The 25,679-nt window shown below is 45.5% G+C and overlaps 2 protein-coding genes across 6 annotated transcripts in view; both read left to right on the plus strand.

The window, feature by feature from the left end:
- The window catches only part of unc-5, an 89,955-nt gene that overhangs the window by 57,292 nt on the left and 6,984 nt on the right, over nucleotides 1–25,679 (plus strand). For 3 of the 5 annotated variants that reach the window (XM_065486066.1, XM_065486318.1, XM_065486407.1), the window contains 6 exons: nucleotides 4,904–5,188; nucleotides 11,954–12,121; nucleotides 12,951–12,986; nucleotides 13,744–13,908; nucleotides 13,973–14,023; nucleotides 22,502–22,648. In XM_065486066.1, the coding sequence (XP_065342138.1) occupies nucleotides 4,904–5,188; nucleotides 11,954–12,121; nucleotides 12,951–12,986; nucleotides 13,744–13,908; nucleotides 13,973–14,023; nucleotides 22,502–22,648 (852 nt within the window). The remainder of the gene's footprint in view (nucleotides 1–4,903; nucleotides 5,189–11,953; nucleotides 12,122–12,950; nucleotides 12,987–13,743; nucleotides 13,909–13,972; nucleotides 14,024–22,501; nucleotides 22,649–25,679) is intronic. The other 2 variants (XM_065486233.1, XM_065486150.1) reach the window with 2 other exon arrangements.
- The window catches only part of LOC135941576 (uncharacterized), a 160,067-nt gene that overhangs the window by 20,257 nt on the left and 114,131 nt on the right, over nucleotides 1–25,679 (plus strand). The window lies entirely within an intron of this gene.

Below are 25,679 nucleotides of genomic sequence, written 5' to 3' on the forward strand. Positions count from 1 at the left end.
CGGTGCAAATAATAAATCGAATTTATTTATTTGTTATCGTACACCGTGTGCGCTGCAGGGGCGACGCCGAGGTGATTTAGAATACACGTATTGTTTTGCGCGGCTGACCGAGTTGAATCCGCGCGCGAGTCCAACACGCTGGCGGCTCATTCATATGCATGAAATTTCGCCCGCCTCCCGCGTTGTTCCGCGCTGTGTTTATTTTTCCATTTACGCCCGACACATTGCCGCTGATGTATTTATGTGGCGGTGTCACACTAGATCATAATTATCGCCGCCAGTCGCGAGCACGCTGATTCCGCGAGCCAACTTTTTGACAGATTGCGCGCCGGTTAAAGGGCGAACGCATAATATCTGCTTTGTTTTGATGGAGTGAACGTGCCACCGACGCGAGATCCACGTCCGCTCTTCTATCTGATGGAAGTGGAAGGCTTGCAAATTTTTGCAGTGAACAAATGTTACCACTGTTTTCACGCAGTAGACCAGCCGGAAAACTGTCTACAGCATTTTTACATGAATTTGAATGTAAAAAAAATCGTGAGAACAAAAATTTAATTTGAAACGACCAATACAAGTAGTGTTTTAATTTACTGATATCACATTGAAAATCATACTAATTTACAGCGAGAAAATAATCCTCATTTATCAGTATAAATGTTTTGGAAAACTTTAAAGGTACATTTGCTTTCAATTCAAATGACGTGACTTTCGATCTGTTAGCTGGCCGAGTCAGAATTTGTTTTTTACCGTTTCATTTTATTTTGGTTTTGTGAGGGTGTTTGAGGGATTTTGTTCGGTATAAAATGTACTGCGAAACCGCACGCAGCCACGCAGGCGAATTAGCATACTTACAAATTTCGCCCCCTCAATCAAGATTGTTATATAAAAATTTATATTAACGTAGGTCTGTGGGACGTGCGTGGAAAGAAAGCATTAGCCACAAGTCAGGGCTGCTATATTTGGAAAAATTTGCTCGACATACAGCCAAATCCCCTCTCCTGCCTGGAGCGTATGCAACCTGGGATAAGAGAAGTGCGTCGCACGCTGCCGCAATTACAGGGGCTCTTTGAATAATTTTATGTTTGAGAGACATTTTCCAAAACTTTATTTGATATTATCTATCAATTTGTTCTTTTTGAAATAAAACGGCTTCATACACGATCCTGGCGGCTGGCGGCCATATATACCCATGTAATTGCTGGAATTCCCGACGTGTGCACGCACGCACAACACCATTTAGCAAGCTTACGATCAAACTTATCGCGTTAATCCACTTAAGTGGAATGGGTTCGCGAGAGTTTGATTCGGTGCTGATAAAACACGCTGCAAATGCGTGATAGATGAGCATTAAAGGTGCAGACAATGGCGCTCTTTGATCAATAAGACATTTCGCGCGCGCTATATACGAGCGCCGCATATTGTGTGCCAAAAGAAAGACATCATCACTCATTTCTAATGCGAGCGAGCGCGGATTCATTTGTTTCCAAGTCAGACTCTCTCTCTCTCTCTTAAGAGTCGACTCTCGACGAGTAATGAATGATGCAACCACATCTCTCGGGCAGAAAACGCTCCCCTCCAGCCCTCCTTGATTAATCTACCTCTTTCAACAATGGCACTGCTGAGCCGTGCACACGCGGAGCAAGATTTCCTTCAGCGAGGCCGCCGGTATCACCATAAATATTATTGTCGTGCGAAACACACGCGAGGAAAAGAGGAAATGAGACGGATCCCCGGCGCAAGAGTGAGAGTGGAGAAAAACGACCATTTTCTTTTCCTCCTATTCTTTCTCCTGCTGCTCTCACACTCACTCACTCACATGCACGCGGAAATAAATAAAAATTTAACAAGCTCCATTCTCTTTCTCTGCGTCTGTGGCACACACAGCCTGCCTCCCTCTCGTCTCTATTCACAGCCGTTTCGCACAAATGTGACAAGATTTCCTCTCTCGCGCGCTCTCGCCTTCCATTGCCTTTACACCTTTCGGCCAATATTTCTTTGCGGCGCTCGCGTTCCTCTCCTATTGAAATGGGAAGATGATGCCAAATCGATATTCACACGGTTAGACGTAATTTCCCTTTTTTGCCCCGGCTGGCAGGAGGACTAATACATCTTTTCGCAGGCCTATGTTAACTTGCCTTTTGTTGTTATTGAAAAAGCGCTCGACTCGCGAGTGAATCGCGCGCTGAGCAGCCGGCCGATTTTTCAAATTAACCAGCAAACCCGCCGTTTTAGGCAATATTATCGATAAGTAATTAATTACTCCGCTCCTCCACTGGGGGCTGTTCGCCGACGGGGACGCGAAATGCAACTCCCGTCCCCCAGGGCCCCTCTCTTTTATTTTTTCACAACGTAAACTCTTGAATAGCACTGCAGCAGACGCTGTCTCCATTGAGAGTGCATCTTGTTTCAAAAGTGTAATAAAAGTTCTATTTTTATAAGAGGAGTCTGCTGCTCGCGCGCGTCGCTTCATTTCTCAAGAAGGGCCCATTATCATTGTCACACCCTAAGCTGTCGAACAAGCTGCATCCACGGCCGAAATCTTTAAGATGCAGGCAGTGACTCTGGGCGCGCTGTCATACGCATACATGGACCCTCTCTTCCATCAATGATCTATGCCGGGGACCTTTCCGCCATAAAAACTCCCCCTTTGTGCTCTGCACTGCCGACGTGTGTGTATATGTGCAATGAAAAATCGATGCCATTTGCATTTTTATGCGGTGTTTGTCGGATTTCTGATTCCTCTCCAGAACAAAAAATTAATTTATCATGCAATAATGAGACTGTTGGGGTTGAAATTATTAAACGCACACTGTGTAATCATTTCTGCAATGATTGCAGCAGCTCTCCCCTCCCTGCAGTGTGCATAATATTCGTTTAATTTCGCGGCGAGACCTTTTTTCATTTTCAAATCAACAAAATCAACTCCGCGTGCGTCGCCCCCCTTCTGTGCATACCATACAAAAGTGATGCGCTACTTTTTTGTTCCTATACCTCTGCGGATTTGTGGAAAATGAGGAGGTAAAATATTTCCCCATTATTCGGGAAAACAGTCCCCCTTTTTACACGGGCATTGATATCTGCACGCAGACCTATTGTTCTCGGTCGTGCTCGCCAAATCCACCCTTCTGCTGCTCGGTCCTCGGACGGGATATTTATTTTCAGAGCCACTGTGTGTGTATGCAGGTTGGAAATTTCATGTGTGCATGCGTGGTCTCTCTCTCTCTCTCTCTCTCTCTCTCTCTCTCGCACCACACTCACGCAAAACATTCATCCTCTGAGCACGGCGCGGAGGATTTAAAAGGGCCATTGTTTCGCCAGATGGAGGATTAAACTTTTAAGTAATAAAATATATTTATTTTTATTCCATATCGCAAGGCTTTTAATAAATTCGGTCCTTCGCGCTCCGCTGGTGTGCGACGCTCGCTCGTAAAGCAATTCGAGGGACGTGCCTCTGCCGAGTTGTAACACATTACCAGAGGCGAATTCGCGTAATAAAATCGTGGGACGCCGAGAGTTTAGTTGCATTAAAAACTTTGTCCCGCCCTGCAACTAACCGGCGCGTAAAGCCATTATTATTCGCATTGAGAGAAAGAGCGAGTCGAGTCGGAATTCTCGGCTCGCGCATAATTGGCTGGAATCTTCTTACACTCGCGGGCCAATTTACAATATCCATCTAAATTGCCTATATTTTCCTTTACGCTCTCCGGCAGACGCCGCCGAAATGAGACATTTATTAGAAAGAAAAACGTGAAAAGAGGGAACGTCTCCATCAACACGGCTGCTCTGACAGCTTTCAGCGCATGTTAGGCAGTTAGATGGAATTCTTCTCAGCGAGAAAAATGCCACCTCGCCTCAAATCGCCCTCTAAAAGCAGCCGTTTTTCCTTTGCCGCTTTTTTGCAAACGGGGCACGCGCCTCGTTATTTTCCCAATAATATCAATCATTTTAGTCTTCTTTCGGCGCGCGGGCTGGCACGTGTGTGTGTTTGCACAAAGGGGAAACGGCAGTTTTTTTGCACGCCGGGAAATATATATTGCGGGCTATCACTCGGCAGTGCGGCGCGCACGCAATGTGCACTCTCGATATATCTGTTTGTAAGTAGGATGAATGGTGCGGCATCAGTCGCACTGCCACGGATTAATGATTGCACCCGTGTAATAGCAGTCCGAATTAATCGTGTTCAGCCAGCCGACACCGCGATGATGACGAGCTCTCGTGTTTTTGCGCACGACGCTGTAAATACGACAATTATTCAAACTTGACTCTTTATCGCCTGAGCTGGATCAAAAATTTGACAAATGGAGAACGGGGAAAAGAACATTTGTTCCGACGCCTGCGGCCGTTTGTTGCGGAGCGTGACTTCTGCTCGGAGCATTAATCCTGCTCCAGGCCTTTCTCTGCCTGCGCCGGCTTCAAAATATGGCTGAAGGGTGATTTTTTGCCATATGCACGGCATTTATCACACTATGACCGTTTTGGACATTCGAATATTTTGGAACAGGAATTATTATTAATCTACATAACAGGTGGCACACACAAAGGAAAGAAAAAGTTTGATAATACTCTGCATGGATTGATTAAGATCGGTGACTGGGAGTGAAATTTTCTTCCCTTTCACAAAATGTTCACGAGCCAAAATATTATATCCTTTTTTAGAAGCTATTATATAGGGAAATTCTGCGTCTCAGATCATAAATATATGGGGAAAATTTATAATGGCTGCAACAATCGATTTTTTAGAAAAATTATTTTAAAAAATTTTGAATTTATAAATATTTTATCTCCATGTATAGACATTTATTCAGTTTTAACCCTCCTCACCAAACAACTGCTCATGTTTTGCGATGTTTGCTCTCTTCGTGGGTAGGACATTTATAAATCGTTTCGTGTTGATGTGTTTTAGATCTCCGCAAGCAATTCGACCACGCGCCATACTCTGAGGCCGTGGAGCTGGAGAAGCAGGTCCAGTTCCGGTGTTTGCCCCCGGATGGCTTCCCGAAGCCCAACGTGACTTGGATGCGCAATGGAGTCATTCTGCGCGGCGAGGAAGACGGCTTGCGGATTACGCAGGAAGGACAAGTCCTCCTGGTGCTGAGTGCCAGATTCGCAGACGCCGCCAATTACAGCTGCGCAGCCGAAAATGTGGCCGGCCGACGTGTCTCGGATCCGGCCACCTTAACAATTTATGGTGAGTACAATTGGCTCATTTTTCTCCATCACTGCCGTCCGCAGCCAACATTTCATCGGCAAATCCCCCGAGGAAATTGGGAAGCGGCTGGAAAACGTGCTGAATTTCTCTCGTGCGATTGGCTCGCGCGCGCTCTGATTCTTTTAATTATTGAAAATGCAAATGCGCGCGAGAAAAACGGCAAAAACGAGCGAGGTTAATTAAAAGGGTGGGATTTTGCGGGCAATGAGGTCGCACTCGTTAGCATTCAAATTTATTCAGCCGCGGTTGATTGGTTTGTTTAGCCTGTCGCGCGATGCACTCGGGCGCCATGAAATATGCATCCGTGCAGCGCGCACATATACAAATCATCTCGGGCGCTGCAGCGGAAAAAAGCGAGTGCCTATTTAATATGCAATATCTGCTGACCGCCTGCCCATACATTACACATGCAGTGCTGCAAATTGGCACTGCTTTCCAATTACGCCTTTGAGCACATGTACTCTCTGTGTAGCAATCACCTAACCAGCAAGTTTCATAATTTGCATCGGTCGAATCAAACAGAACGGGCCGGCAGAAAAAGTGGCGCCGCTCTAGCGAGAACTCAAATGAACAGTTGGGATTTGAATATACCATCGGTTCATTGGGAGTTATTGCCACCCGAGAACTGTTGATTAAATTGATTGAAACTGCGTGTATGTGTTGTGTATATTTGCATGTCGTGATTGTGATTGGACACATCCTGCATGCAACCGGTCGCTTCTTAGTCGTGTCCGCGCGGTAAGTGCCGCCGCTTAAATCAATCAAAGCGTACATATTATAACAGGGCCGCAAAAAAGCACTCACTCCGGCAGACGTCCTATTGATTCCCCGTGCACGTTCGTATGTATGTACGGACGTGTGTTATTCAGAACGTAGATTTCGCCTGATGGTTTGCTCTGCGCGGAGTAGCTTTTCTCCCGGCCGCCTATCACTCCATCGTTTTCCAATAAAACCGGACTGAATGCCAGCCTTTTTCCATTTTATTTTATTAATTCGGTTGGCCGCTCGGTCGGCGTGCAATTGATGCGTCGGCACTCTGCTTTATTATGTGCTCGGTCAGGGCAGTGAAAACCCGCAGCAACACAGCACCAAATCGAATTTCGGTAATCGAGTTTAAACGACATTTCCGCGCCCGAAACGTGCGCGCTCTTAGAGACCCCTTTCTGAAATCCGCTGTCGCACTTCCCCGTAATTTTTCGACGCTTGCGATCGGAGACCAAGAATTAATGAAGTGGCTCGTTTCGTCCCGCTGGGCACGCCGGTACATAATTCGCCAGAGTGCATGCACGCGGCGCTTTTCGGAGCCGTCAGACCGACCGGCGCGCTCGGTTCGAACCAACAAAATCACGAGCCGGTGAATGATGTTTATTTGTGGTCCAGTTAACCACCGCGGTCATTCATAATGCCGCTCTCCATTAGGGGTAATGACGAAATAGGGCTCCATTACGCAAACAGCACGTCTATATACGCGCGCGGCAACCTTTGTGTTTCGAACGCCAAGCGAGAACACAGCCAACGAGCCAGCGGGCGCATCAGGTATGCGATAAATTGATGTGTGATGCGTTCGTGATGTAAATAATTGAATTTGTAGTTGAGAGCCGAACGGGAGATAGAATGGCGATGCGTCGTGTTGCGCATGAATTATTCATGCCATTTGATTGGTTCCATTGTTGTCCGGGACAAATTAATGAACGCTGCCGATCACGAAAAATTAATAAAACGCGCCAGGTTCAAAAGGAAATGATGAAGTTGTAAAATTGTATGCGAATGCACCAGTCGTGCAGAAGCATCAGTTCAGCGAAAGCGAAAATTGGTAAATTTACCGTTGCTTTTCAATAATGACTCCTATTAACAGCGGGATATTCGTTTGCTTCGTGATAAACATTCAAAAATAGCATTTACAGGGGAGAAGTTCTCCCTCGATATTTTAGTTTTCCTGGTTGATCAAATTCTTTGTTCCCAGTTCAAATTTTTAATGATTGCAACTCTCGAAAAAATCAGGAAATTCTTGATGATGATATTGAACGGATTTTTTTATTTGCGATCAACTCATCCAGCTTTTTTTTTTAAATATTTTTGCCTCTTGTCGACTGTAAAAAGTTAAAGCACAACTACTTGAATGAAGTCGGATAATTACGTCACAGCCAGATACTTCTCGTTCTAGTCTGATGTACAGCACATGTTTCGACTGGATCAACCATTTTAACGACTTTCCGCAGTGGTGCGAGCAACTCTCCACTTTTGAGAGATTTATTTCTCATGTCAATCGGCTGGTGGCTCCATTAGGCCCACCGCAGAGCAGCCGCGCAACGAGATACTCCAAATTTAAGAGCCGTTGCCAGACTTATATCTCCACTAAGTAACTCTTCTAATTTACTCCAGATTTATAGGAATAAATTAAAATAACCGCAGAGGCAGCGCACGCGGCAGCTCGTTTGCTTTGATGTTGAGGGCGGCAGAAATAGCTGGCTGGCTCCTTACTTTTTTAAAAAATGTGGGTGGCGGCGAACAAACATTATGACAAGCCAAGTCATCTCTGGTGGCGGCACAAAAAGACGAGCGCGACTCTGCTCCTCCTGGTGTAATTTGAATTTTTTGTGCGAGCCAACTCACTGCTTTGAACAATATAGCGCGAGGCATGTGATGCAAGTAAGGCGGCTCGCGAGAGAGTCATTAGCTGCCGCCTCATTTCTTTCACGATGGATACAACTGTTGCACTCTTAATGGCAGCACAAACAAACTGGCACTGCTCTCAAAAGGTTTATTTTCTTTGTGACTCACTCAACACGGCACTAACTCGAGAGTTTTGTACTCCGTCTTATGTGACGAATTCTGCGCTCTCCGCTAACTCGATCGCCTGGAGAATGCGAAACTTCAAACAAACTACTGTATTTTTTTTCACAAAGTTCTCGACTTTTCACATCAATCCGAGGCTGCTGCCATCTTAAACGATGTTTTTGTCTCAGACATTAATCGCCGTGGGTTCAAACAATAATTTCGGCTTGAATAGCCGAGCTGTCAAAATAAATCGTGACTCTTGCTTGGCGGGGCGGATCCACCAGGAAAAACTGACGTCGAGAATGGGCTCTGTCGCTTTTGTGAATCATATTTCTCGTGTTTTATCCGCCGACTTTGCGGGCCAATTATCAAGAGGCGCGACGTCGCGGCTAATTTACGCGCTTGATGGATCCAAAGTGAATATGGCGCCTGCAATCCGAACACAAGAATATACATAAGGTCGGCATGAGAGTGGAATAATTGCTCTCTGGCTCCGATTTTTTCGGAGCTAATGAGCAGCCGGGATTCATCACGGCATCTTTCTGGGCCGTGTATTTGTCACGTTGCGACTAATAGGATGTAATTTTAGCTCTCGAATCATAAATCATCCCGGTTACAAGATTTTTTTTAATCCCAGAGACGATCTTTTGTACTCGGAAAAAGACTGTGCTGCCAGCGGGCACGAAGAAATGACTTTTCTGCCGAGAAAAAACTTGCCGTGCATGCATTGTCTTGTAAAAATTGCGCCATGTGGGTGGAATGGACGTGTTTCGTCATTTTTGCAGCCGGTGGTTGTTGAATGGCGTCGGCGGTGCGGCAGGCCAACTCCTGCTCTCGCTAGATTAGTCGAGAGATAGATGGATGCACCTGCTGCTTGCTGATGAGCACAGAGCCTCGCAATTCACGAGAGGCAGGCTTCCGGCATTTCTTTATTTCAGCGCGCAGAGATGAGATGAGTTGCTGTGCAGCACGCCGACGACTAGTGTATGGCACAGGATTCTGTGTTTACATCCGCTGGCTTGCCGGTATGGCGCGGGGCTGCAGTTTTCATTGTTCCATGAATGCGCGGCGAATATTACCAAGTCAAGCCGTGTGCGCGAAACAAACAAAGACGAGTGAGAAATTTTCATCCTGCCGGCATAAATTAAACGGATAGCAGCAGCTCTATCTCTCTCTCGCTCTCGCATTTCGCAACAAAGGGGATTATTCCGCACAACGCGTGCTGCAGACGAACCCACTGCGTGTCTCGCTTTTCCACCAGCCTAATTTATTTTTCCTCAGCGCGCGCGTTAGCACCCCGGCCGAGCAAATGAATTCAATTATATCGTCCTTGTTCTCAGTGCTGAATCGGTGGCTTGAGCGGAAAAGTGGCCCAGAGGGCGTGTTGCCTCCGGATTTTCTTATCCTCCCAGTGGGCTTTTGTTAAACAGCGCAAAATTCAATAAAACACGAGAAAGAGAGAGAGAGAGAGAGAGAGAGAGAGAGAGAGAGAGAGAGAGAGAGGGGGGGGAGGGAGTTAGTGAATGAGCTGCGAAATGTCGTGAAAAGCGAGGAAGCAAATTTTGTAAAAATGATTCATTCGGGCAAGTGGCACGGGGCCAAAAATTGCCGGATAAGTCGTTCGCGCCCCTCACGCCCAGCGCATTCGGTCTATTGTTTAAAAATTTGCGTCTGCAAAACGAGGCAATAACTCACGCGCGGGCAAATACGGCGCGAGCACGGACAATAGCGCGAAAATCGTATATTTTGAGCGCGTAATTAAAGCGGCTGAAAAATTCAGCGCCGGGCGATTAAGCGGCGGGCTCGGGGCGTAAAGTGCGACATTGTTTTTGAACGCGCCGCCAGTTGAACGCCGCCTGAATGGTAAACAGGCAGCAGGCCGTCTAGGTGGACCGACGCCCGGATATATTGCCAAGCGGCGTGTGGATATTTCGCGCCGGCCGAACACCTGCCATCATCAATAATTTGAATAACAATGCCGGACGGGATTACGCGCCCCTGAACATAAATTCCTTATCGCATTTTGTAATAAATTGATTAAACTAATCACGACTACGAGAGATAGAGATGGGCAGCCATTTGACTGTAGTAATTTATTGCACTGCAACCCCTGTACACATGTTTTCGCCCCCACAGAGCAAATTTTTTCCTGATGTATTTATCAGATTGCGCTCATCTGCGTGTCTGCCGCTGGAAATCCCAGTTCAATACAAACCACCTACTTTTCCTAAACCTTTAATTACTTCACATTTTATTTTGTGATTTTTTTTAACGTGGATGAAACAAGTCAAGGATTTATCCATATTCTAGATCCGTTTGTTTTGTTGTAAGTTTTAACAAAAATATTTGTATCATTTAAGTTTGGAAAAATTAATTAGAGATTGAAATTAAACAGGAGATATACTCAATTAATTGTTTGTCAAATCAAGCACAATTTTATTATCTCTATAATGTGCACTCATTAAATCTGCATTATCATAGTCAAATTAGTTTAAATCGAATTTTCATTAAAATAAAAAAATAAATGTTTTTTGCCTCGATTTCAATTCCTCTCGTCAGAATCCGTCCAATGTTGTGCAGATTTTGAGGAAATTTTCCCTTCTGGTGACAATTTCCAGTGGAGAGACAGTGCTTACCGCTTTATTAAAGTATATATACTTGATTTTTTTCCTTAAGCTTTTACCCGAATTCAATGGAATTAATTTGAGGAAAGGGAAAGAAATTTTCCTGTACTGTGCCGTGCACGTCTGCCTTAAATATACACTCTTTAAAAGCAGCCCAATAAATCGAAACTTTGTAATTTTCACTCTATGAAAGAACATTGAAATTGCAAGCCTTGGAGAGATAAGTGCTACAGTCACTTAAAAGCATGATCGATTTGCCGTTTGAGGAGACATTAGCTTTCCTCGTCCGATGCGTCGTCATCGTTCGCGTGCCGTTTTATTTTTGTTTGCGCCAAAAGCCATCCGCAGCTTTCTTTGCCTCTCCGCTCCCCCAATTTTTACTTTTGTTGTCGACAGACCATTTCCGAGGAAGCGAGCAGAGCAATTCATGCGGGGGCGGCGGTTAGGGTTGCTCGGCCGGGTGGTCGGATGGGTGGGCACTCGCAGCGCAGAAGAAACATTATCCAGTGAATGAAAGTGCACGCGGATTTATGGAGTCTGTGTGCCAGCGAAAGGGGAAGAAAGAGGAAGAATCGCACCATGGAGCGCGAGAGAGAAGAAGTTGCAAACGCAGAGATACAAAGAGGGTTGATTGCCCGCCGCCTACGCCGCCGCCGCTGTCTTGCTGCAGTTGTATCTGTACACAAGAGCAGGAAGGGAAGTTATCAAAATTGATGATTGCGATAAAATAAAACTTTCTTTCTCTCTCTTGCCCGGCCGTCGCAAAAGTTGTGTGTGGTATAAATAGGGATGAGTCATCATCGCATTCGCCTCTGATGTCCGCGCGCTGTGTGCGGCGGCAGGCGTACAGTAATCTCCCTAATTGCAGCCACGATCACTTAATTAAAATTGCAGCGCGAAAAGGGAGCGCGCGTGCGTTTTAATTTGCTAATGCCGGTAATTGCTTTTTGATTTTAAAGCCGTTAATTGGTGAAAGCTTTCACAAAGCGAGCGATGAGAGCCTTTTAATTTATTTCCATCTCTTGATCCGTTAACAAAGCATCAGACGAACGGGAGAGCCGCCGCTGCCACCCGCTTTTTGAGTGAAATCGGACTGAGAAAAACAGCACGTGTTCCGCGGTTGATAGAAAAAGAACTAAAAAGCCTCTTCCTGCTTTGTGGGGTGTGTACACATAATTGAAAAACATGAGATTCGGTAAAAAAAAGCCGAGCCCGCATATATGCCGCCGAAGACAAAGCTCGAATTTCTCACGCAGTAAAAAGACGTGAACAGCCAGTCAGTCCCTTTCTGCGGCCATTGTCAGTTGTTTTAGGGCGTAATTTGGTGTTGTTTCTGCTTTAGTTAACGGAGGGTGGACGCCGTGGTCGCCGTGGAGCGACTGCAGCAGCCGTTGCGGTCGCGGCCAGCAGACCCGACAGCGCCAGTGCACCGCTCCGGCGCCGCTCAACGGAGGAGCAAACTGCCCAGGAAACGCCAGGCAAAAGGCCGAGTGCTCCACCCCTTGTCCAGGTATGCAAAACTTCCGTTCTTCCGTCTCTTTCATCCCTTCCACACGCACGTGTCGCATTCCTTGGTTAGAAAAAAATGTTTCAATTTTTAATTTTCAATCCCCACTTCCAGCCCCTTGATAAAATCTCGTGTCCGAGACAAGTGCTGGAATGCGGCACTCTCTCCCCACGCTCATTTTTCACCGGCTGACACGGAAAAGTTACGAGAGCCGGCGAAGCCACATTTTCTTTGAATTTTTCTCACTCACCCTCTCTTCTCCCCGCCCTCCATTTTATTTCCCTACGTGTATGTGTGTGAACCAGCAAGGTTGGTGCACTCTTCTGGTATTCTTAGCCTCACTCGGGCTGCTTTTCCGTTTTCTGCAGCATGCTAACTCATAAGAGGGTTTGCTTTTTAATGCCATTGTGCGGTTCGGGGTAAAGTTATACTCGCGGAATTCTCAGCTGCCAGGTTCTCAGCACTGTTCGGTCGTCGCGCGTGCACCAGAAGCGCTGGAGATTCATCTCGAGTTTCACGAAAGCGAAACTCGAGAGCGAATACCGTGCAGACGTAATTGGATTTTCCCTGCTTTTCCGTTTACTTTTTCCTCTCACTTTTTATGCTGATGATTTCTGCCCGGCTGTGTGCATGTGCCAGTGTCTCCTCTCTATCTCTCTTATTTTCCTGATTACTCTTTGTCGAAACGCTTCTCGCATCTTAATTGGGAGCCAGCCACCCCTTGCCTCTCCCCGCGCCTCGGCTGAATTAGCCAAATAATTAACCAAATTGCTTTTTGACTAAAATGTTAACCTCTCGCACGCTGCTGTCTCTTTGCTGCTGCCGCTTTTAGGAGGAAGTCTGTTTGAGGACAACACTGTTTCTTTGTGTAAGTACCGACTCGCCTCGCTCTTTCCTCTCTCCGTGACTGACTAAAACGTACGCTATCATCCGCTGGCTGTTCCTGATTATACCAACCGACTCCCGTGCCAGTACTAACTAACTCGATCCTGGCCGCGACTTTTATTTCCCAAACGAGACACACACACGCGGCTTAGCAATTTTATAGACCGCTTTAAGTTTGTCGTATAACGTAGCCGCTATACCGCCGGTGTGTGTGTTTGTGTCGCAATGCAGTGCGGCTTTTGGCTAAATTCTTTGTCTGTGCTCACAAGTGCTGACTGGAGATTAGTCGACTTGCTAAAATGTATGGAGATAGAAAAGCCGCCAGACATTTAATCCCCTGGAGATATGAATACGTGACAGACTTCTGGCTGCCAACTAAGAAATTACGCAATATTTTACTCCCGAAAATTGCTTTATTCTTTCTTTTCTTTCACTCCTTAATCTTTTGTTTATCTTAAATACCCTTCATCAACAGGACAAGCATAATTCATCTTCAGGAACTATAAAATCATATTTTTGTACATTCACAAATCATCCAAAATCAGTTCCTTTTTGCTTAACTGATGCATAAAATCAGCGAAATGTTAATATCACGTTGGATCACCGTGTCTGGCCTGGGGTTTACATTTTATGTATCAATTCACAACATCATATTAAATTTTTTAATATCAATTAACGGTTCATGGCCGAGTCTAATTTAGCAAATAATTCATCTCTGATTGTGATTAATTGCTGTTCAGCTACCGACGGCCGCTGGTCCATGTGGTCCCCGTGGAGTGCTTGCGGCCCGGATTGCAAACACCACCGGAAGCGCTCGTGCAACAGCCCAGCGCCGTCTCCAGGCGGTCGACCCTGCTCTGGACGGGACGTGATGTCAGCTAACTGCACAGGAGACTTTTGCGCAGGTGAATTTAATTTGCATGTAGCAAGAGCGGCGAGTTTAATTGCGTTGCTCGCTTCGTGTTGTAGCCAGCAACTACGTTCATGCGACCTACGAGGGCACGCGACACGCTGAAGAAGGTAGGCGCTTTTTGTTTTCTGATTTAATTTGACAAGAGAGGCCGGAGGAGCATTCCGTTTGCGTCTCGCACTTTGACAGTAATGTGAGAATTAGGCATTCCATTTGATTAACTCGGCGCGAAGAGGGCGCAATTGCGCTGCTATTTCGAAATTCCTTTTGATATTGCAGCTCCGTGCCGGGCACAGTGAATACAAATATTCTAATTTCACGCGCGCTCGCAGTTCCGAAATGCTTTTCTTCTTGTTCCGAAATTGCATCACCCGTTATGTAGTGAAACGAATGGCGAGTGAGCGAGCAAGAAGGCGGCCGTCTCTTATTCGGTCCTCTCCGGCCTTAATAACAACGCCAGCACTCTCGGCTCGGGCAGGACCGGACGTGCAGAAAGTCTTATTGAAAACGCGGCTGCTTCTTATTCCATTTCGCAGCACTCGACTGAGCAGCAAGTGAAATCTTTTTACCCGGCGGAATCGCTTTATTGCAGCCTCTTTGCGCGCGCCCAACAGCCCGACGACAGCACGAAATGATTCCGAGCCGCTCTTTTAAGAGTCAGCTGAGCAGAGCGACGCGGAGAATTAGGGCCTTATCGAGGACAACTTTTGCAATTAGCCTCCAAAGGACGAGAGCGGCAGTTTTTCCCTTTGATCGCTGCACCAGAAATAAATAATATCGACGTGTGGCCGGGGAACGGATTTGACGAATGCCGCCGGTCCACTACGCTATTTCCACGCGAAATTTGAGCATTTTGAACAGTGGGTTAACGCGAATCGAGTTTTCCAATCCGAGTTAAAATTCCGAGATGCCGTGTCTCCTTTATCCGTTGGTTTGATTCAGTGAGCACCATCCGGATTAAAGTGTGCGACCCGAGAAAAGAATTCGCAGACAAAGTGAGCGGAATTTTCCTCTCAATTCCTTCCTTCCTTTCCCTTCTGCTTGAGGGCTTCATAAGCCGAGCAAATCGGCGGCTCTCTTTATTTACGACGATCCGGGAGCCGAGTCCAAATGAAATCTTTGCGCCTAAGTGGATTCCCGCGCGCAGCACAGCATCGCCACCTTCGTGCCGCCGCTTTTTTCCTTCCATTTGTCGCTCCCGCGGCGAGAGTGATAAACAAAAGGCCGACGTGTGCTGGACGCCGGGCGTAATGGGTCATTTATCTGCTGCACCTGTCACTTGCACTGCGGTCCATTTACAACACGCGCCGTGCAAAATCTTGACACCAACCCGACTGCCCACCGACCATTGTGCCCGCTCCGTTTTCATATCAAACAATAACGCCGAGGCAGCTCCATTTCTCACTTGCCGGCCTGTCACGCGCAACTTTTCACTCCCGAAAAGCAGTCAGCGAGAGAGAAACTACGCTGGAGCAGGGTTTGTTCTCTCGTTCCACCGGCAACTCGAGTTTCAATTTCCTGCTTTGTGAAAAGAGGTGTGTGCGTAGGTGCGAGAATGGGAATTCGAGCGCGCACGTGTGCCCTGATAAACATCAGCAGTGCCGTTCATTCATTGATTCCGTTTCTTTATGCAAATAATGAGTTTATTTCGAAACTCCCCCTCCAGAGGTGAAATGGGGAAATGGAATTTTGACGCTACCTCTGTTCTGCAACTCAATTCAATGATTTAATTCCGAGAAATGATATGTGAGAGAATACGAGAGTACAAAAATGGATACTTTGCAGAGGAAAAAATTAATGCCTTCATGAATCACTTAATTATTTTTGTTGTCGGATTTAAAAGCTGTAATCTTTTAAACTGAAAATTTAAAAAAAAAACTGCTCTGGCATTCAGCCACCATCCATATGCAAGCTGTATGCACTCCCACACATATTTCGCTTACATGCTGTTTACTGCCCATTCCAGATGTTTTGGGACTATATTTGATATCCTGATTTAATCGTAATCAGTTAGCTGATCGTGGCAGAACCGATGGATTATTTTTTAACAAAAATTATTCGGCGTTGTTTCTTTCCGCGATAAACCAAACAGATTACCTGAACTACATTGCGTGCCAAAGCTCGATTTTGTCGTTTTCAGCAGGAATACGTCGCAGTTCAGAATCAGAGCAGAAACTTGCTAATGGAAAATGACAACTGTCAACATTTTTGACATTTTATGATTGGTTTATGAAATTAAGCATATTTTTCCATTAACAAGTTCGTAACCTGTTTTAAAAACATTTTAATTTATTTTATTTTATTCGTATAATTCTTTTTAATGAAAAGCAATCGGAAGTTCATTTAAATCGTGCTTAATCGTGCTAATTGAGAACAACTTCAAAGCGATTTTTATTTTTATAATTAAGGAGATCTGAAAACTCTCCCAATTCTTCATCATTTTATCGAAAAATAAATTTGTAATTACAGGGAAGGCATTCTACTAAGCACCAACCTTTTCGGGAGATTTTTAATTCAAACAAACTGTCTGAAAATCTCCAGCAAGCGAGGAAATGAAAGTGCATGTCATTTCAACATTTATTTTGAGTTTTGTTTACATTGCTCAAGCAATCTGATTGCTGGCCCTGGGAAGGTGTCCTACATTTTTTAATTTATTAGCATATTCAGTCGGGCAGTAAAATGTTGGAATAAATTTATCTTGTGAGTGTCTCTGGCATTATTTACATCCAGTTCAGTTTCGACTGTGCGCACATCCATCACATCGCACGACGGAATGCGAGCTTCGTGACGAAAAAAGTGTTACAGCACGATTTTCTCATTAATTAGGCCATTAATCAGCCGAGATAAAGACGTAATTAAAACGCGAGGCACTCTACTTTTTATAGCCGCATGCAGCACGTCTGACGGGAGGGCGGCGAATAAATACATCGTTGTTGTGCAGAGAAGCGCCTTTGGAACAAAGGCGAACACGAGAGCACCAGAAAGGTCAAATCCGTCCGAGTCGTAAAACTTAACGAGCGCTGTTGTTAATTCCGCACCATTACTGAGTACCTAGCGCCAAACAAACTCCTTGGCTGCAGCCAGGCAGTCATTTTTCCGCCATAATGGCAGGATTACCTCGCGAGTTATGACTGCGAGCACGTGTGGCGCCGTTCTGAATTATGCCGGGCATTCAATTACCTGCCTCGCTCGCGCCTATAATTCAATGCCCGACGGAGGCTGCTTGCTGTCTATGTGTGTTTGCATGCGAAAGTTAATCAAATTAGCCGCACGCTGATGAATTACGAGGACGGCATCGATCTGCTGGGTCTTATCTCGCGGCCGCATCTCAACTCGTCTCGTGTAATTGATAAGTTTTCGCCCCTGGAAACGAGAAACGCGCGCGTGGCTCGACGGGCGTCCGTCAGTTCGTCCGAGTGTTCCTCCAGATCCATTGTTGTCCGCACGAATTCCGTCATTGTTTGTCAGGCGACGCGCCTGCTGATTTAATCATTCGCTCGTCGGGGGTGGGAAAGTGCCCGAGAAGTTGGCAGAAGAGGGCATTTAGGCGGGCGACCGTGACGACGGCAGATGCCGAGAGGGTACTTTCAATTTATACAAGCCGACGAATGTTGTTTATGACCGACTGCCCAAACGACGCAGGAACAATGCGTGAGACGATGTTTTGTTTGTGTTCTCTCGAGTGTAATCTACCCTTCTCGCTGGATTGTGTTTCGCAGATTCAGGATTAATTACTCACTTAAATAACAACTATTGCGCAGAGATTTTTTAGTTTTTTTTTCGCTTTTGTCTAGACAACTTTTTAGCCGCGTTTCGACAGTGCTTGTTCTCTCGCCAGGGGCAATTTCCGTAATTGGCACGAGTCCCCCCGCTCGTGCAATAGGGACTTCTCGAAGTCACTGAGCCGAAGAAAGGAAGAGTGACGAATCATATAATATATATCCAGAGAGGGAACGCGGCTGCATTGAATTTCAGAGAGCTGTCGCCGTCGACTAGTTGGAATAAAAGTGAACACCCTCCCCAAGTAAGCGCGTCGTGATCTCAAGGGAGACCTGTCATAAGGTCCCTTCATTATTTAATCCCGGCGGGAGCAGCCGGCATAATGCACGCAAAATATGAAAACGACCTTTCTGCTCGCCAGGCCGGCGTTTCGCGCGGGTCACACACTTTCACAAATTGCCCGAAAAATCCGTCCTTGGAGCCGGCGGCAGCTAATTAAGTACGGAAATTTTGATGAAGCCTTCTTGAAACAGTGTGGCTGTAGCCTTTGTCGGCGCCGAGTCTTTTGTCTCGCACAATAATCATTCACTTACTTAGTCGAGTCGAAACTCGCAGCGGGCCGCTTTGTCTATTCAAACGCGAGTGGAAAACTTCCAAGTCAGTCAGTCAGCCGAGCCGCCACGCCCTGCCCGCTAAACTCGTAATGATCAAGCTGCAAACTTGCGCTCTCACATGTTTGCCTAATTTGATTTCGAAATTGCTCCGGCAAGTTGCAGCCGAGCATTTAATCGATTGAAAAACTGCGGAGCAGAGGAGATTTATTTCGAGCCACTAATTAAATGGAATGGCAAAACAATAAAAAGTCTGCGTACAAGACATAGAGACCCGTAACTCTGCTCAATGGGAATGTTTACAGTCTCGGAGGCGGCTCGCTGTTATTTTTATCTGTTGTTGTTTTTCGAGTGCCTCTGCTGCCGCCGCCGCCTCGTGTTTTCTAGCAGTGATTCATTGTCCCAATTCTCGAGCGCTTCTCGTTCATAAAATAATGTATGTGTTTCGAGCGGTATGAACGCCGTGCACACGCTCGCCGCCTTGTTGTCGTCTCGGCTCCTGTGTTCTTCTCCACTTGCCAAACGCACCACGAGTTATAGCTCCCTGCGGGCATCTCCGAAACAATATGCGCTGCGCTGCGCGTCCGCAAAAAGCTCAAATCCTAACTTTTTGCATTTGTTGGCTCCAGTTCATCCGGAGAGTGCGAATCGCATTTTATTTTTATTGCGGTGGCGATGGCGTCCTGCTGAATCCAAAGGAGACTGGTGAATACGCCCAGTTAAATTTGCAGAGCTTTACTGCGTCATTGGTAACAATAAAAACGTCACAACGGTCAGTTTCCCGTTGTAAAAAGATATTTATTCAGCCGTGCTAGATACACATCGCTTACCAATCAGTAAAAAGCTGTATCATAGCATGAACCAGTTTTTTGTGTTAACAGGGGTTGTTGCTATTTAAAAATTATTTTATTTAATTTCTTAAATTTTATAAACGATTTAAAACACAGCAATATCCCTCACACTTGATATTTAAAATTGAAAAAAGAGTGTCACTTGAGATTTGTTGCATTATTTACAGGAAATTAAAAAACAATAATAATTAATTAAATAGAATAAATTTTAATAGATCAATGATATCCCTGATATGGTTTTCATAGTCGAGTGAAGAATAAAAAATATTAGTCTGTTTAAGATTGACAACCATATAAAACCTAGCTGTATTGGCTTTCCATAAAATTTTTATTATATCCAAGTCTAGTTTCAAAAATTTCTTATTACGGTTCTGCAGGCTACGTTACAGTCATACGTGATTTTCATTTCTATGAAATAGGTTTATTTCAAGAGCCCATTTCAAACACACGAAAGTCGATAGCATTAAGAGCGCTCCCCAAAGAGCCGTTTCCAAGCTTGTTGTCAAGGCAAAAAGCTGAAAGGCCGAAAAAATCGAACAGCTGAGCCACCACTCGAATTTCACTTTTTACCTACCTTCTCACGGAGCCATAAATTCACGCGCGGGTAGCGAGGCGCGAATTTTAATCAAGGAGCAAAAAATAATGCTCTGCGGGAGCGCCTGCACTTTTACGACTTATGCAACCGGCTCGACAAGGCAGCGCAGCACGTTGCATAGCCCAGCTGAGCCGGCGAGGAGAATGAGTGAGCGCGGCAGGAGGACGATAAAGAAAATAAAACGCCCGCCGCGAAGCCATAAAAATAGTTTGGTGCGGGAGAGAGTGAAAACCTCGGGAAAAGTGTGTGTGATATACGACTCTAAAATCCATTATTGAATGCCTTCTAACCAGAAGGATATTTCGGCTCTTTCTCGGCAAACCGCGCCACCGCCTAATTTTGCGGATTGATTATTTCAGTCGGTCGTGCAATAAAGGGCTGCGCCGTCCTAAATTCAGTGATCACGACATCACAGGTTGTTAAGCGGGTGCTTTGGAGAACGAGAGAACTGCTGCTCGAATGGTTATTTGAGTACTACACACACTCGGCTGCTCCTCGCTCTCTCGTATAATATTATCTGCACGGCAATATTGTGCAGCGTTAAATGCGGCGTCGGAGTGGTCGGGAGAGACATGGCAGAGAGCATTGGCAGCAAACTTTTGTCTTAATTGCCATCGTTGCCGTCGCTGTCGGTTCAAAATAAGAAGAAAGAAAGTTTCAATGCTGGCCAAAGGGGCAACCACCACCGCTTTTCAGACTTTTGGCAAACATCTGGTTCTTTTACTCGTTTGACTGCAAAATAAAAATAGTAATATATAATTCGCAAATAATAGAACTGAGTGAGTTGATGGTTGTTCCCAAATTAATATACAATTTGGTGATGCACTCATTAAAAATATTAAAATGTGTTAAATTGTAAAGATAAATATAAATTTTTAAAATTATAAAATGAGCACAAAATTTTCATGGCAATTTAAATTTTAATTAGTGCGGTGGTGTTCCCCGCCCCATCTGTGACAGTCGCTGAGCGCTCTGCGGGCGCACTCGTAATTTGGATGTTGAAATTTTATTGCCGCCGTCTGCTAAGAATGATGCACAGCCCACGAGCCAAGCAGCCGCAGCAGCCAACGGAGCAGATTATTTCCTACTCCTCCGGCCATGAATATTCTCTGGCTTTAATTACCACGCGCGCGCTCGCTCGCGTTCAATTTGCTCCAAAGGAACTGCATGCTGATTTTGTAACGTGATTATTACCTCACTGTGGTGTTTACACAATTATGGTTCGTGCAGTTCATTTGCAGCCCTAGCCACATTTTCCGGGAAGACAGTTTCAATCGCTGCCAGCTATATATACCAACATTGTATTTCAACAGAAAGGGAAATTTTCCTATTAATTATTTCAAGTACTTTCCGGCTCTCCTTGTCAGCGTTTTTTTAATTTCACCTTGCGCTGAAAAGAAAATTTCCAAGGATTTTATATCTTGACAATCGGCTCTGTGACGCTTTAAAATTCAATGAAATTGAGTTGCGTGTACCGTGTCCATTACTATTTAAACATCTAGGAGAGAGAGAATGTGCGGTCAATAATTAAGCAGTCCAATTAAGTGTGCATACATGGTTTCCACTTGTAGCGAGAAACCTCGTTTCGAAGCGATAGCTGCTTATAAATATCTGAGAAAAGCACAAAGGAACGGTGGACAGCCCGGCGTCTGGCGTGTGGCACGCCACCGGCACACGGAAATTCCCCGCCTAATCCACCTTTCGGCATTTTCACATACATGCACTCTCTTCTTCCTTGTGTCAACCTGTTGAGTTGCTGGTTGCCGTGTTTTATTATGATAGCGCTGACGTGTCGTCGGCGCGAGTGATATTGAATTTTTAATTCCCAGCCGGAAACTTTTTTAATATTGCACGGTCCCTCTCGAAAGTTACAAGACGCGCGTCGAGTAGTGTTTTAAAGGTAAATATTTCACGCAGCAGCTTTGTGCGTCGACCCCGGGCGGCCAAACACCGCGCACCCAGGTGGCAACCGGTCAAAAAGCCCCTGCAGAGAATATATATCGGCAAACTTTGATGAGGAGCAAGAGAGGCGCTTTGATTTATCTCGCCCAGCGACGGCAAATTGAACTTGTTAGCTGCCGGGCCGGATAAATCTGACTGTGAATTATTTCGCGCGTCCCGGCGCCGCCTAATTCAATAATGGCTGTTTAAACTTTTAAAAGGTCGTCTTCGCCGTCGCTTTATTTGCCCTCTTCGCCAATTAAGGCGCCCGCTCGATGAATAAAACATGGCGTGCAAGGTAAAAAAGGCGCACCCACCCGCCCGCCCGCCCTCCTGCCTCCTATTTTCTGGCTCTTTTTCGCTATGAATTATGCAACGGCCGCCTGTGCGATCAATTTCTCTTTCTCTCCGCACACTCCTTTTTCTCTGGCCCTGACTGAGTAATGCATGCCGGCGTAATTACCCAGACTCGACGGTGGCTGAAACAATTTCACAAGGCGCGTGTGCAGCTAAACACACACGCTTCATGTACTTCCGCGGAATTAAGTCCGGGTCGTAAAACGTAAGGCAGGGATTTTAATCACGCCATTTGCTTCCAATATCGTCGATTCGTGTTCGATCGTCTCGTGTAACACGCTCGAACCCGACGCGGCCACCTGAGCAAACTTGACACACTCTTTGTAAATGAGGGAAACCCCGCCGTGCAACCGGGCTCACTCCCCCCAATTGCAACTTCGCACAACTTTTGGAGAGGCATTATTTTTCTTCATCAACGCTTGAAAAATCTTTTTTATGAACAAACTTTTCTCCTCTAAATGGCCCAGTTTCTTGTTTACGTACTTTTCTCATATAACATTTTTGATGTTGCAGCGACCAGGGCTGCCGTGCAGACAGATGTGACTCTTTACATCGGACTGAGCGTGGCTCTAATTGTTTTTGGAGTGCTGGCCCTTGTTGCTGTGAAAGTTTTGAGGCGCAAAGGCAGAAGACACAGCCTCTACGACATGGCTGTATCAGGTGAGTGTTCTCCTCTCAATTAAGCGTTAATTGACGCGCTCCCCTCCCTAATCAAAGCGGGAATTCTCCTTTTACTTCTATACACAATCATAAAGAAGGGAACGTTCCCGCGTTTAACAATCCTTTGATGAGCATTCAAAGAAATATTAAACGTTTTAAAAAGGACTGAATTTGTTATAAAGGTTGGATTTCAAGCCTAAATTACCTCAAAACAAAAAATGCACCGACCAGATTAGTTTTGCAAGACCAACCCAAATCTCAGACAAAGACGAGCAGAAAATTGGCCCGAAATTAATTTGCAGCAAAGTCAAACAGAAACTAGGAACGCGCGTAATCGCCGGCGGGGCCTTATTTGGCTTTGCTTTAAATTAATCTCCGGTGAGAGCTGGCCGTTTAAATCCCCCAAGACCGCAATATTAGCCGCTCCCCGTCCGCAAAAAGCTGATTTGGGGCGCGCGCATCCACCCTCGCGCGCATAATATGTACACGTGTAACGCCGTAGCCGCATAAATCTCATTAGCCGCGAAAGAAGAAGTGCCGGTGAAGGATAAGCCAGCTTGCACGGCAGTAATATATGCCCCTCACCTCGAGAGGGCGAGTCTTGCCAGGTTTATTCACGCTTCGCACGCATATATCACATATGAAAAGGAAGCGCCGCGGCAGACCTGCTCAGCGGGGGCAGAATGCACCCGCACAATGCTGCTCAGGGGTCGCTAGCCTTGGTGCGAAATACAAATTGTTCGAAAGGGCTTCTCGGCTTCATCTTAATCTAATCAGGAAGTAATGCAGCAATTGGTTGTGTAGTCACGGAGTCATCCGTTAAAGTATATATGGACTTGGTAGAGCCAAAACTGGTTTAATATTTGACAAGAATCAGTTAGGACTTAAATGAATTGAGATTCTCAAAACCATAAAATATGCTTTTTTGATTATAATTGGTTGACAATTTTCTAATAAGTTATTTCGGGGAAACATAAGCCCTTTAATCTTATTTTAAATTTTTAGTAAGCATTATACATACTTTCGCTCGTTAATTTCTGAGAGCATGTGGATAATTGTTTAAGCATATCTGATTTGATTGGCGTTAGAATTTTTAAATTAGCTGCCGCATAAGCTGCACAAATTTAATTGTGGCGTCATTAGTGTTAAGTGACACTCAAAACCCCTAGCAATAATGAAGCCACATTATACTACCCGCTCTATTTTTGCTGGTTTAAAATGTGCTGGCCAATTCCAAAAATTCCATCAGTGCTCTAATTATCATATTTTCACATCTATATATTTTAAAATCCCACTTAAATTTGGCTTAAATTTTCGGAAAGCAAGCTAATATTTTTTGCGAGCAACACACGAGATTGTAATTACAAGCGTAGATTTCTTTTCGGACTCTGTGCACGTTCTTGCTGTCCAGGTGCGCAACTTTCCTTTCTCTCACCCGCACCGCACGTCGTCTCTCATTTCGTGGCTGCAGGGAACTTCACGGTTTTCCTCTCGCATCACGCAATCCTCCTTAATATCGCGCACTCGAGCCCTTCCTTCATCCACTTTTCTAATCCTTTGAGCTGTTTCGGGTCACTTGATATCGGGTCACGGCCCCCTCGCAAGACGTGATTTCCATATCGGCGCGATCGCTCCATCCGCAATCTCGGCATCTGATCGCTTTCCGATCGCGCCGATCCCGACTTTTACTGCGGAATAATGATAATAGGGCGCCGCAAGAGGAATGGTGCACCACTCTCCATCCGTCCGTCCGTTCGTTTCTGCCAGCTGCACCACGTGACGCACATGGAAAGAGGTCAAATTTGAGCAGCGAACGCAGTAAAAATGTTGCACTGCTGCAGAATAACTTTCATTTCCGCTTGGATATTCATCGACGGGGGCTCCTTCTCAAGCGGCACACGTTTGCCACATTAACTTCAATTCCAAACACTGCACACTGCGAAATAAGTACTCCTTCCACTCAATAAAACGCACTCCCGCGATATTTTTCCCCGGGCTGCTGGACATTTTCCAATTTCCGGATTGAAGTAAGTGCAGGTGGCGGAGAGACGCGCGCGCTTTGTCCAGCCCGCACCCTTAAATCACGTCGCAAGCGAGGCAATTATTTTTTGCGTAAGTCCCGATGTCAAACGCAGACACGTTTGGAGGCTGAGAGAGAGACGAAGTTTCCCGGCAGCGACGCAAGGAGCCAGGCAGCTTTGTATTTTTCCGCTGCAATAATAAAATATCAATCGATATAGCCGGCAAAAGCTGTCGCCACCTTTTCTTTGCTGTTGTTACACGCCGCACCACCTCGGCAGTCAGCACGGCTCGACTCGGAGCTGGCGTCGACAGCAGCAGCTAAAACTCTTAAGCCCCAGAAACTTTGATGGGCAAACTTACTTCTTTTCTCTCCGCCGCCTTTATGTTTGGCGATACTTTTCTTATATAAAGTGGCTAAATCTCTTCGCTCCCCCGCACCCGTGAGCAGCAGCGCAACATCATCATTATGACAATCGCGAAATCTGCAGTCTCGAGTGTGCCTGCCGCTCGGGTCAGAATTGGAAAAATTTCATCCAACGCTCAAGAATGCCTGGGACAAATCAAAAGTTCGTAACGAACGCACTCTAAGTTTTTCTGGATAATTTTCTCAAGGAAACTTAACATCAAATGAGATCTAAATTAAAACTTTAATTTTCCTCATTTTATAATAAGAAATAAACGATGTATAAAAAATCTAATTTTCAATCAGAGTTTTGCATTTAAATTTAAATCACAGATTTTTATATATGATTTAATTACTTTTAAACACTTTGAATCCACGGCGATAAATATTTTTTGTTGTTTTCACCTGAGGAAATGTGCAAAATATTCTAAAATAGAGATCAAACTTTGATTCATAAGCTTCTCGCATTGTAAATCATAGCGGCCGAACTCGCCAAAAGTTTTTTGCTTCGAACGAGCAACTCTTCCGGCTCATATTTCAAACACGGCGGCGTGTCCCTAGAAGTTTCCGCCGGCAAAAGACAGGTGGGAAGGATTTGCCTCGCTT

Source organism: Cloeon dipterum, chromosome 1, assembly GCF_949628265.1.
Source record: "Cloeon dipterum chromosome 1, ieCloDipt1.1, whole genome shotgun sequence".
In the NCBI taxonomy this organism is placed as follows: domain Eukaryota; kingdom Metazoa; phylum Arthropoda; class Insecta; order Ephemeroptera; family Baetidae; genus Cloeon; species Cloeon dipterum.